At 32.5% G+C, this 14,200-nt stretch overlaps 1 protein-coding gene across 1 annotated transcript; it reads right to left on the reverse strand.

The window, feature by feature from the left end:
* Nucleotides 1-5,194: 5,194 nt before the first annotated feature.
* LOC148629796 (cysteine-rich DPF motif domain-containing protein 1-like) lies at nucleotides 5,195-13,929 on the reverse strand. Its single transcript, XM_088557225.1, has 6 exons — nucleotides 13,655-13,929; nucleotides 12,308-12,413; nucleotides 9,163-11,794; nucleotides 7,602-7,710; nucleotides 6,960-7,043; nucleotides 5,195-6,086 (listed from the first exon to the last, which is right to left on the reverse strand). The coding sequence occupies exons 3-6, from the start codon at nucleotides 9,288-9,290 to the stop codon at nucleotides 6,066-6,068; spliced, it is 342 nt and encodes a 113-aa protein (XP_088413351.1). The 5' UTR covers nucleotides 9,291-11,794; nucleotides 12,308-12,413; nucleotides 13,655-13,929; the 3' UTR covers nucleotides 5,195-6,065.
* Nucleotides 13,930-14,200: the final 271 nt, after the last annotated feature.

Genomic DNA, 14,200 nt, shown 5'->3' on the forward strand with positions numbered 1-14,200 from the left:
GATAGGAGTAGGAACCTTTGCGCTCCGCCACAGGAGGCTAAATTGCCCGTCCTTACCCATCCTCCCTCTTATCTTTTGGCAATCAAAATTTATCGACCCTATTATCCTTGTGTCCCATCCTTTTTTTTTCATTTCATCATCATTTCATGTTCATTTTATCATCCCTTTCATGTTCATCGCCTGAATATAGCTGAGATATTGCTGATCGGGTGTTAAACCCCAACAATCAATCAATCAATCAACAGTACCGTTTGTACTCTTTTGCAAAGCCAATGTTCTATATCTCGCGTCAGCATTATTGTGCTAAATGAAATCTATAAAACGAGAACAAGAAGACACCGATTCTCTGTCAGGGTGGTTAAAGGCCGTGAGGTCTTCAATTTTGAAACGAATGAAAGTTTTAAGTAGGTCAATGAGTGCCAAGGCTACATCAGTTTTCAAAGACTCCGATGTAGCAAAAACATTGTCTACTATACATGACAAATATGTTGTACCAGCAGACAAAGCCCAGAACAACATTGTTTTTGTCTGCAAAACGTTTTACATCCAATGTTTATTATCAGAGGTAGACGTAGAAAATAATAGCAGTGATACGACCTCTACTGCTACCACTCTCTCCAAAGAAGAGATTGTGGAAAACCATAAATCTGTGCTGTCCTCTGTTGGTTTCTCTACCAAGGACGATGATTGTGATTTACCGTATATGTACTGGATTCCTGAACTCCACAAAAATCCATACAAACAAAGTTTCATAGCTGGATCTTTCAAAACTTTCAACTTCTATACTCACTTATATTCTAACTGTCAAAGAGGGTCCGCAGTCCTACCGCAACACTTGTTACTCCCGTAGTGGTATCACTTCAATGTGGATCCTAAAAAATTCGAAAGAACTTTTGGAGACAATCAGTTCAGGAATAATCTCTGAATATAATAGCATTAAAACCTATGATTTTTCAACACAGTATACTTTTATACCCCATACTCAGTTAAAATCCCGACTTAAAAACATTATACATCGTTGTTTTTCCAAAAAAGGTGGTACACCTAGATACAAATATATAGTTCTTGGTAGAGATTCCTCATACTTTGTAAGAAATAATTCCCAATCATCTTCCAAATATACAGAGGAAGATGTTTACAAAATGCTGGAATTTTTAATCGACAACATATTTGTCCAGTGTGGTGGATGTGCTTTTCAACAAACGGTCGGCATTTCAATGGGAACAAATTGTGCTCCTTTACTTGCTGACCTACTCCTTCACTCTTATGAGGCTGACTTTATAGCTGATCTGATCAAAAAGAAAAAGTATCGTTTCGCTATATATTTCAATCTCAGTTTCCGCTATATAGATGACGTATTGTCTTTAAACAATCCTAATTTCGGGGATTTGATATATCGCATCTACCCAAAAGAACTTAAGATAAAGGATACTACAGACACTGTGAAGTCAGCCTCATATCTTGACCTACACTTAGAAATCGATGGTAAAGGAAAACTATTGACCAAACTTTACGACAAACGTGATGACTTTTCATTCAGAATTGTCAACTTCCCTTTCATCTGTGGCAACATCCCTTCGGCACCTGCGTATGGAGTATTCATATCACAACTCATACGTTATGCCGGAGCTTGCCGAAACTACGCAGACTTTTTGTATCGCGCTAGAACTCTAACAAATAGGCTTCTGGAACAGAGTTATGTTGCTTCAAAATTGAAGTCATCACTACAGAAGTTTTATGGTCGTCATCATGAACTCGTGGATCGTTATGGTGTATCCATCTGCATCAAAAACTGATTTGTTCAACTGTGACTGATTTGTACAACGTGTCGCAGTATTTCTTTCCTCTTTCCTCTACCCCGGACCTGACCTTCTACAAGCAACTCGACGGGTGTTTCTAGAAGTGAACCTGGTCCATGCTCCCAGTTTTTAGTGGAGTCCGAGTTACTCATTTACTTTTGTTACTTCGTATGTATTATTTTAGTTACTTTAGGTTCTTTGTCGTGTTTTTCTGTTTTCCATGTCTGGTCTTTGTCCCTGGATAATATTCTTTTAATTTCCGGTAGAATCTTGGTTCCTTTGATTACTCTTTTAATTTCTTAGGGAGCGTTAAAAGGTTTCACCTTCATCATATTATAATAAATAGAGTCGTCACTATTACAGGCATATTTATCATATGCTAGGAACAAATTTAAAGGACAAATTCTATTTGTAAAGAAATCTACACACAATATATACGAATATGCACACCGTGATAAAAAGCTATAATACTAATGTTAATATCGAGATGTATACAGAGTAATCAATCGATTTCTAAGTGTAAGCCAAGATATGAGGCTTACTTCATAGTAGTATCCTTTATCTCAAGTTCTTTGGGGTAGATGCGATATATCAAATCCCCGAAACAAGGATTGTTAAACGATTATACATCATTTTCACAGCGGAAATTGAGATTAAAAGTTCTTTCTACCTTAAAAACAACCTTGATCATCTTTGTCAGTTCTGATTTGATATATTATACTTGTAACCTTCAAATATGGTAAATTTTGTAATGATATATGTCCTAAAGCATTATACTGATTGTCATTGTCCGAGATGTCTAATAGCCGAAGTGCGATATGTCCGGCATTCATAAGGAATCATTGTTTGCGGCAACACTCTGGAACAGCCTTCCCACCCAGGACAGAGAACAGTTTTTTCTCATTTCAAAAGCCTAATTCAGACCTGGAATGGATCGGAATGTCGCTGTGCAGCATGCAGCTAACTTTCTGTTGTATCTCATGCTTATTTTAACTATACGTTTTGTTTGGCTTCTACTTGAATAATAGTACTGCTGCTTTAGATTTAGTTCCTGTATGTTTATTTACTTTTATGCTTAGTTCCCTGCCATACAATTATATATTAAAATGTTCATGCTATGCTAATTTTTTGCTTGATTGTATGTATAGCTTTGTGTATATGTCCTTGCCTTGTTTTATGTTATGTTATTGTTTTATATTCGGTCAGAGCTTGTGTTTGTATTCATGACATGCCGAATCAAATTAAAGTTTTCTTATCTTATTACCTTATCTTGTCATGGTCCGAAATGTCTTAGAGTCAAATTGTCTGGCACTGGTAAGCATTGGGTTTTTTTTTTTATAAATTGCGAAACGTCTTAAAAGATTTCTTTTATTTAATTTAGTTTTGCTTCGTTCTGTTTCGATTTGTATCGTTTAATTTTCTTTTTATTACGTTTCGATTCATTTGATCAAATTGTTTCTTTTCGATTTTCGTTTCGTTTTCGTTTCGCATTTTAAATACCCAAGAACTATGGGTAATATTGATTAGACATTTTTTCAGACCACTCTATACACTATTTTGATATATATTATATATTATATTATACATATAACCGGTAACATTACTCAGTGTCATTTTATACCACAAAGCATTTCGGACACCGTATCGAACACTTTCAAAATCGACGAATGCACGGAACAGTTTCTTTCTCTTAGATTTCAGTATTTCAAAAAAAAGAATGTAATGTAAAAATACAATTAACAGTTGAATATCCCTTGCGGAAGCCGCATTGATTTTCTTTTAACATTCGAGTTTCTTCAGAGAACTTATTTAGCCCACAATTTAAGATAGATGTGAATAATTTACCAAGACAATTAACGATAGTAATTGGACGATAGTTTTTGGGATCAGATTTATCTCCTTTATTCTTATAGAATAGTAGTACGAGTCATTCCAGTCATGTATCAGGAATTTTTCCTGATTTAAAAACTAAGTTAATAAGCTTTTTATATAAAACAATAAAACTATCTATTGTTGATTTGATATATTTATTAATAATTTGATCATTTGAGCAAGCTTTATCATTCTTTACATTTCTGGTGCATTTTAAGATTTCATTTGCTGTAATTGGATTATTCAATGTATCGTTTACTTCCAGACTTACATTAGTTATACCAAAATTTCCTGTTTCGTTATTTTCTGTATTATTAAGATTTTTTTTTTAAAAATCTACCAAAGTTTGGAAGTCTATTTCCGGTTGCTTATTAGACGTACCTTTGTCAAGTATTTTCCAGTATTCTTCAGTATCATGCGTTCTTAGTGTTTTCATTTTCTCCTTGAGCTCTCTTTGATACCTATTTATGCTTTATTTAATATCTTTTTATAGTCCTTTTCGGCTGTTTTTGCAAGATTATTATGAAAAGCAGATTTATATTTATTCCTATTAAGTTTTCTAAATATATTTTGTTTGTTTTTACATTCTATATCGAACCATGGTTTATGAGTCTTGGTAGTGGCATTAGCACGAGAAGATTTTTTGTTATTTTCTCGAGGAAGTTTTGTTCCGAAAAGTTTCTTTGCCCACAAATACAAATGTTGCATGCTGTGTCATGCTTAGAATACCCAGGGACTTTATTTTATATGCACTCCCTGGAGTACCACCACTTAATCATTTCCGTCAAACCTGGAAAAAGAAGACATGGTACTAGTCCGCGTTCAATACATCATATATCTAAGCATCCTCTCCATAAGAAATTGAGAAATCTGTTAGGACATCACCAAAACATTTCGAAGATGGACGGTTTGAAGGAAGTAAAAGAAATAGTTGACACGGATTATTATACAATAGCAATATACCACATTTATAAGAATTCCCTCCAATAGATAAATCTGTTACTTAAATTTTCATCATGCACCACCTAAAAATACTAAGTAGATCGGTTAACGGGGAATGTTTTTGTTTTTTTGTTGTTTTTTTTTTGTTTCTTTTTACCTATGCTTTCTTTTTATTTATTGCTTTTTATGACTGAATTTTAACATCTATTTTTTGTTCTTTTAGAAAACACTCATAAATAAAACAAATTTTGAAAAATCAATAAGTCACTGGAACTTAATGTTTTCTGCTTTTATAAATGATATAACCTCTATTTACACACACAACTTTAAAAGGTTAAATTAGCTTAAAACAAATTCAGTTTCTGGTTCTGTTATTTTACTGCAACTTTTAACATACCAACTGAGAAGACTCAATATAACATATTCTTGTGTTCAAAAGAGGACTTAATTAAAAAAATGACCTCACAAAGTATCCTTTATATGCATTTTTCATTTATTTTCGCAAAATTGTAAAATAAAAATATTTGTAGGTGGTTTTTGGACCTACATATGTGGGCCATATAAGTAAACTTATGACAAAATATTATGCAATATCTTTACTGATTTGACTCAATATAAACGGGACAAAACACAGAATATCTAATATGGTAACATTTATCATGTCAGGTATTGATGAGGCTGTCTTGGTAGAAACAAGGGAGAATCTATGATGTTAGCAGCACAGAGTAAATTTTATCCCACTATTTTTTTTTTGCTCCAATGTTATGTTAAAGTCATAATGATATCAGAGAGAACAGAGATTTTTCTGTATCAAAAGTGGATGACTTAAAATATATCTGACAAATCAACTATGGGCCGCCCTTGGTCGTCCATGAATGCCCTATTTAATTTTGTTGATAAATCCATCATTACTTCTTATGCAATCAAACAAAGTTCTCCAGTAAATTCATTAAACATATAAGGCACTATTGTCACACGGACCATTTTATTAGTGAGAGGTTGTTTTTGAACAATTTTTTACACAGCCACGGATGAAAAAATATGATTCAGTATTTCCCTCTATTACTTAACAATGTAGATGTTAAAAAAATATTTAAACCTGGCTGATGCTAAAAAAAAAGTATCATCTTCACACTTGGAGTGAAAAAATGTTATCTCATACCATACCATCTTCAAGAATGCGTCTCCGCATAATAAATTGCTCATCAATTTGTACAGTGTATCCTGATTTTACTTCACTCTGATCTAGATAGAAACCTCTAGAAATCAACTTTTTTCTTGAGTCCACTTCATGTAAATTTCTATGCATATGAAACAAGTATAAATCAGAAGTATGTCACAGTAAACAAATGTTCTCTATCCACAGTTTGGCTCATACAGGTTTCACAATACTTTCAGTATAGGTCATTCTTGTATTCCATCAATTAATGAAAGGATAGCATAAATTACTGTTCAAGTTTTCCTGCTTATTTCCTGCAAGAAATTAGAAATACAATGGTATTCAATTATTCAATAAAATGTGTTAATAAGAATTCCATGACTTATAATTACAACTAATACTTGTTAGTTGAAACACCTGGTTCTATAGTTAATCAAATAGACTCAATCAAAAATCAGATAAATTTTATTTTGAATTTATTTAGTGGTATGTCATTTCTCATACAAGAGTGCCAATCCACGATAAGTATAAACAAATATATTGTAATGATAATGACATTTTCCAAAGATCTTCATCAATAGTTGATACACAATGTACATGAAAACATCCCTGAACCATTTAATTTTGACTTATTAATGGCAGATTGGCAATCAATCACCAACCACCAATCTTATCAATCACAGAATGAAAACCAATCACCAGTCATTCATCTGATCCCTGACAAAATGACAACAGATCATAAGTCACCAATCTCATCAATGATAGATTGACAACCAGTCATCAGCCACCAATCTGATTACTGACATATGAACAGCCAATCCACTGTTACTAATCTCACCACTGATAGATGAACAGTGAATCTACTGTCACCAATCTGATCACTGACAGATGAACAGCCAAGCCACTGTCACCAATCTGATCACCAATAGATGAACAGCCAATCCACTGCCACCAATCTGATCACTGATAAATGAACTGTCAATCTACTGTCACCAATCTTATCACTGACAGATGAACAGCCAAGCTACTATCACAAATCTTATCACAGTTTTGTTGTGGTATACTTGTTATAATCAGTTCTGTTACTGAATGTTTCAATGTTGAAAGGGTAGCCATTTAAGATCTTTATTATACACTAACTTTTCTCTGTCTTTGATATATATATTTACACAAATATTTCAAAATACCTGTTGAATTTGCAAAGGAAACTGGTCGAGTTTTGATTTTACACATTTTAAACAAAACCTTTGTGTGTAGAACAAGCTGCAATCCTAAAATGGAAATACATATATTTATCAGCACCTTGAAACATTTTTTTTCTATCTCCTTATGGCTAAATATTTTCTTTCCATGTTACTGACGTGATACTAAGTAATGGCAATTCAAAATGACAATATAACATTAAATAAGCATTGATGTCACTGATAAATGAAATAATGTCAGCTTTGAATGTTTCAACAGGACCTCATACACTACTTTCAACCAAAGTTTTAATTTCTACACTCTTCATAGTGGAGTCACCATTTAATATGATAAAATGGCTTTCTTCCAAGAATCATTAAATATTTTTTTCATGTAAACTAAAGAATTAAACTACAAGCATATTTGAAATGGTGACACTACTGTGTTGGGTGGAGACACTGTAACTCCACTCTTAAAGCCTCCACCATGAAGAGTGGAGAAACTAAATACAGCAGGACTGTAGGGTTAAGAAATGTCTTTGGTTTTAGAAAATTTATCAAAAAGTAAACTGAAAAGACATATACAAAATTAGCTTTAAAAATCATAAATGCATTCATATTACTGTACAAAAATTATTTGTGGTTTACCGTTGAACAACAGACAGATGTTTTACACAGTCCACAATGAGAACCCAAAGTAATAAAACCTCCATCAGAACTAAAAGGGTCTTTACAAACATAGGAATCTTCCATCAGTCTGAAATAAAGGAAAAATATAATTCTGAAATGATTTATCAGTGAAATTGTAAAATGAGCTTATTTTATAAAATTCACTATTTGCAGAATTATTAGATACATGTAAAACCAGGTGTGAATAAGGCCATTCTATACTATTTTATTTTGATTTTTTTATCATTTTCTGTATTTAAAAAAAACAAGTGTGTAAGATCCAAAATACTTGAGTTTCACATGTATGAATTAAGTCCCTGATAACTCAAACACCACATCATCAGAGAGCAACCATCTGTGTTAAATTGCTATATATGACTGGCCCTTTGGACCAGGATTTTTTTTATCACATAGAATATTTTGTTTCCATATTTGAATTATTATGTGTGTTCTCTGATGTGTCCTCTTGCTATCTAATATAAAGCTGCTTATGCTATGCCCAGTGTTTCATCTACCTCCTTCTCTAAACTTTTTGGCTATGACATCAACCAAAATAATTAAATTTTAACCCTAAAATTTTGAAAGAAAGGGCAGGGGAGGGTAAATAAAATTTCAGTATGCACTCATTCCACAAAAACTTTTCGCGATGAAGAAAGTGAACACAAGTTCTCAATAAATGTAGATCTAAACAAAAGAAAACACATACAATGATTTCAATCAAATAAGTACCACTCAATCAGATATTCAATTTAGAAACCAACCACTTTAAAAGAAAAAAAAAAAAACAATGGCCTATGAAAAACATGTATCACATTATTCATCTTTAACAAATAGTAATTTAAGAGTCATAATAGTACTCTCTTAATGCAAGAATTACCAGAAATCTTTAGGTTTTCTCATTGTTATGGACTCAAGTCTCCAAATTAACAATTAAATCTTTCAACACTTAATGATTCATTTTCAGTTGTATTTTATGCCAACCAGTCTTTATTGCCCCTTCTATTTTGCAAAATGCAATATTTATTGCTCCTCATTTGGTTGATTTTAAAAAATACAGATCTGAATGCATAGCTATTTTCTTGTTTTGTTGTTCCAATATTAATGCCCGATTTTTTAGGCCCGAATAGACTTGCTGCAAGTCCCTCTGTAATATGTATTTTATTTGATTAAACATCATTACTATCCAGCTGCAGTACAGCAGCTGGAAAGTGAATGAGTATTTGATAGTAATGATATTTAATCAAATAAAATATATATTACAGATAGACTTGTAGCAAGTCTCACTCTCACTCTCAGGCCTGAAGTTCATCATGAAAATCAAAATAAAAACAATTTCATCTCTCCTCAAAAACAAATTCTTAGTCCGTTCTCTTCCTCGAAACTTAGGAAATAAAAGGACAAATAACTCTGGGAAGAAAATTCAAATGTTTCAGTAGACGGCCGAATAAGAAAATAGCGTTGACGTTGTACACTAAATCCAAATATGCAAAAATGCGATTAAAGCTAGCATAAATCCATAAAACTATTTTAAATAGTATACATGGCATGTCTTGAGAAAGTGGGGTTAGTCCCGAAGTAATGATAAGTCCCTGAAAATGAGCAAATAGAACACAGGAATGTCTTTGATTTTTCTTCTGACATTATATAGGGGTTATCAGGGGATATCATAGGGAAAGGGGAAGGAAACAGAGAAATATGCCACAAGAAAATGGCGATTATTTCCTCTCGGAAAAGCTTTGGGTTCTTTAAAAATTCCCGATAAATATGTAAAGTAACGCCGTGTTCTCGCTAACGAGATGTTCATTTCATTGGCTGTAAACTTAACCGAACCATAACGAATATTGTAATTAGCCACGTGCATAAACGCTTTGTTTTTTTAGGTTAAACCTCTAGATTCGGCATCCTTTATATAATAATTTACAAATAATATTCAAACCGTAGACATTTATTTGAAAATTTAAACAAAGCAAGTACATATATCCAGGGGGTCATTTTTTCTGTAAGTGGAAAAGGGGGGTTCAGTTTTTTTTATAACTTCAAAGAGGGGGGTGGTCATTTTTTTGCACATGGATTTCAAGGGGGATCCAAATTTTAAGTTATGCAGAACATTACACCAGTCAAATTAAAACATATTTTACCACCTTTAAACATTTTATTTCATTGTCACATGCACGATCTCTGGTAAAATCAAGTTCACACACCAACATCACCATCAGAACCTAAAACATTCACAGTTATTAAATCAAATTGGTCCGACTTATCTGCTGACGATTCAATTTCCTTACCAATATCTTGAATCTCAAGAGCTGTGTCTGATTCTGCTTGATTTTGATCAGACTTTTCCAAAGTATCAAGTTTTGGAATTGAAGACTTGAATTTTTTATTGTAAGAATTCTTTAACATCTCAACTGCTTTTGTTTCAAAGAGTAATCAAGGGAACTACGGTTATAACGGTAATAATAAGAATGTTATCCAGGGACAAAGACTAGACATGGAAAACAGACGTACAAAGAACATGAAATTTTATTAAAATCAAATATACAAATTAACAAAAGCAAACGAGCAACTATGACTCCACTAAAAACTTGGAGCATGGACCATGTGCGCCAGTAGGGTAAGCGTCCTCTGCTTTTCTAGAAACACCCGCCGAGTTGCTCATAAAAAGTCAAGTCCGGTAGACAAAAGAGGAAAGGAAAACCAGTACACGTTGAACAAATCAGTTTTCATGGCGCAGATGGATGCACCGTAGCGATCCACGATTTCATGATGACGACCGTAACATAAAACTTCTATAGGGATGACTTCAATCTTGTAGCAACACAACCATGTTCCAGAAGTTTATTTGTTAGAATTCTAGCGCGATACAAAAACTCTGCGTAGTTTCGACAAGCTCTGGCATAACGTATGAGTTGTTATATGAAAACTCCATACGCATGTTTAATAGAGGGGGTATCACATTTAAAAAAAATGTGTTTAAGGGGATAAGAAAATATCATGGGGTCAAGAAAATTTTATATGATTTCAAAATGACCAGTCCCCCCTCAAAGGTGAATAATGATAAATTTCTATATCCATTTGAACCGTAAGGGGAAAAAAGGGGGCTATATAGTCAAATTTTGTGTCCTGGATCTTTTTATGTAATATTCAAACCAGAACCTTTTTTCGCCTATTGCATCTTTGTATTTATATAAAATCATATATCTTGTCCTGCCTTTCTATTTCAAATGTGATCCTGGCCCCGACCCCCACTCATAAAAATCAACATGGTTACTCGGAGGGTAGATTTAGGCAGTTTCAAGTTGAAACTTTAAATTTCTCGCTAATTTTACCACAAAAGATATCTACATTGCACCCACTCTATAATATTTCAAAAATTTAACCTCAAAATTTGTGTCACCTCACTTTATTCTATTTACCCATGGAACTTGTTTTTTTTCATTGATTGGTTATGGTTTCAATGCATATTGCAATTATTTCTTGCATTTCAGGACAAGAATGTTTTACTGTATGAAATGATCCTGCTTTATACTACTCTACTATTATGACATTTTGAGGTGGTTTCATAATGCTACCTCACAGAATCAGCAGTTGCTTAGCCAAATAGTCGTTACACAAAATTACTTGTTTGAGAAACAGTGAAAGATTTAGCACTCACTAGTCATAAGTAGAAAACTTAAATACATGTACCATTTATGTTTGCCAATGAGATAATCATTCAAAAAACCAAGCAAGTAACGATTAAGCTTCTACAAGTGAAATCACCACATGGTTATAAATAATGGGCAAACCACATACACATTAAGAAATCTATAAAAAGGCCCAAAAACAAATAAAGTAAAACTATGTACAAAAGACCATAATCAACCTAATCTACAGAAAACAATGACGTAATTTTTCAGGTCAGTTGATAGAGTGACAGCTTGCAGTGCAAGGGATTCTAGGTTGATGGCTGTTATTATATACATGTATGAAAGTGACTTTTACTTTTGAAGCACAACATATTTAAACCTTGTACATTTGTATAAGAAATATGATTTTGAAAATCTTTATTTTCAAACTTCAGCTTCATATTAGCTTTCATTACAGTGCACGCAGAGATTTGAACAGCATTGAACATCATCTAAATTCTACATGTATGAATTCTTTTCAGTCATATATATGCCATGGATGACCTGGAAGTATAAAAATCAGTAATAAATATACATAATACTCATATTCAAAGTTACTGTGATTCATGATTCCTGTATTGAAGTAGACCTCTATTTAAGTAAACCCTACATTATATGGCTCATTGGATATTTTTTTCCTTCAAACAAAACATCCCATTATGTTAAAATATTATGTCTATGTTACAACGTTCATTTAAGTGTCACGGGAACTGTAGTGCTATATTTTAAGTGATAAACACATATGGGATCTATCTACATCACACATGTAGAAATAATATAAATACATTTCTAAAATAAATTGACTAATGAGAGTTTATAGTGAATAATCAAAAGACTTTGAAAGTGCTCTTTGAAAGAAGCTATTAATTTCCTCATTTTTGCAAAAATTTTCCTCATTACTTCCAACATTTCCCAACAAAAGAGGTGGTTCCTTCCTTTGGAACACCCCAAATCAATATTTTTTTTCTCCAAAAAACAAGGCATAAAAATATTGTATACAGAACCTCAAATACCTACACAATCTATTATCATACTTCATTTGAACAGAGCTTCCTGTTATGTATGACTTGTCTGGTAACTTGTATCATTGGTAGGTGAACATGATGCCTGCATCCAAAATTTTCTGGAAAATATCAAGACATATTTCCTTTTAATATGGAAAGAGATACTGAAAATCAACATGGATAGACTTTTATCATACTGTCATGACTATGGTATAATTGTACATGTTCATGACAACATACTGTGCAAAAGAAATCTGATGACAGATAAAACTAGTTCCTTATCCTTAGTTACAGATATACAATATAAGTCAACAGCTTGTATTTATGGATCTATTAAAAAAAATTTAAAAATAGCACGATAAACTTCTTAAAAAATTGAAAATTGTGTCTTATATAAGGTCATACAAATGTATATGTTAATGTTTAGATTAATTTCCAAATCATATAATTCATGTAGTTTATCCCAAGTTATATAAGAAATGTTTTCATATGACTTACATGTACGATACCATTGAACATTAAATATTGTTTTTGATTGCTCTTGGTCAACTGTTCAGCAATACTTGTTTAACTGGAGTTTCCTTCACCTTGTACATGAATTTATTTTTGTTCTCAAAAATGAAATATGGGGTACTGTATACACAAATAACAGATTCTTGTAAGGTTTTGTTTGTGTTACCCTATAATCCAGTAACTGTACAACTCATCATGTTCAACAAGTTTGTATCATAGACTGTTTCATTTAAATGAAAATCAACAGTCACTGACTCGACAACTCTTCATGTCTTTATAAAAATGTTTGTATGGACTATGGAACATGTATACAGTACAGGTATAAGGCTTAAGAAAGTTTTTTGTGTACCATATCTCCTGTAATTTGAACTGCACTCATTTACTTAGACTACAGCACATGATTTAGGCAAATTATAATTAACATATACATGGTATATGAAAAACACTTAAGTTATTTATCATAATTCTTCATTATTTTAACTGTGTTCGAGCTAAATAAAATATTTGTATTTTCATCATGGGCATGGCGGCACTGTAAACAATAATGAATGCATATCATTAATGTTCGTTCGTTTTGCTAATCAATTTTTTGATATATAAAAATATAAAAACAAAAAAATATAGCGAACAATTGAAATAAAGACAAACTGTCATGTTCGAAATGAAAAAATATACTCAAACAAAACATTAATTTAGCCACAAATATGCCGAAGTTCATAAGCAAGCTGCTGATAAAAATACACAATGGAGAAATTTTAAATAGTATGGTGTTTTTTGTTGAGGGTTTGGAATTATCTCAAACTACGATTTACAGGTTCATTTGTGTTCACCTTAATGTGTCACTTACTTTTTGGTGGAATATATGTCCATATGTGGTTTTTCACAAAGTACCCTTCGGAAGTCTGATTTTAGTTCAAAAGTCATGTAAAAGTCCGAGAATCCCGAACTCCTGTGTCCACGGGCTGGGTTATCGAAGTAGGCACGAGACCGCAATTAATTTTCAAGTGCATTTCAATATACACATTTGAGCAGATTAAAAAAAATCCACCGGCGCAAACTGAATAAAACTTCTCTGGCCTAAAGATATGTACAAACAGGATTTTATATATAAATTGTAGAAAAGTTTACCATCATTTTTTGAAATTAATACATATGATTCTGAGATGGGGTAAACCTGACAAATGAACTGAATTAAAAGTCCTAAATTTTAAAGTTCTTCCACTGAACCAAATCACAACTTTTAGTCAGAATTGATTAATGAAAAAAATCCCATGTAATTTTAACCTATTTTCTACCAATTAGAGGCAAAACTTCAGCAAATAAGTTTCCGGTAAAAATATGAAAAAATGTGGAAGGTACCTACTACCAAAGTTGGAACTATATAACGAAAACC

The sequence above is a fragment of the Perna viridis genome, chromosome 1 (genome assembly GCF_037379345.1).
Source record: "Perna viridis isolate PV_CMFRI_1.1 ecotype Kerala chromosome 1, ASM3737934v1, whole genome shotgun sequence".
Taxonomy (NCBI): Eukaryota; Metazoa; Mollusca; class Bivalvia; order Mytilida; family Mytilidae; genus Perna; species Perna viridis.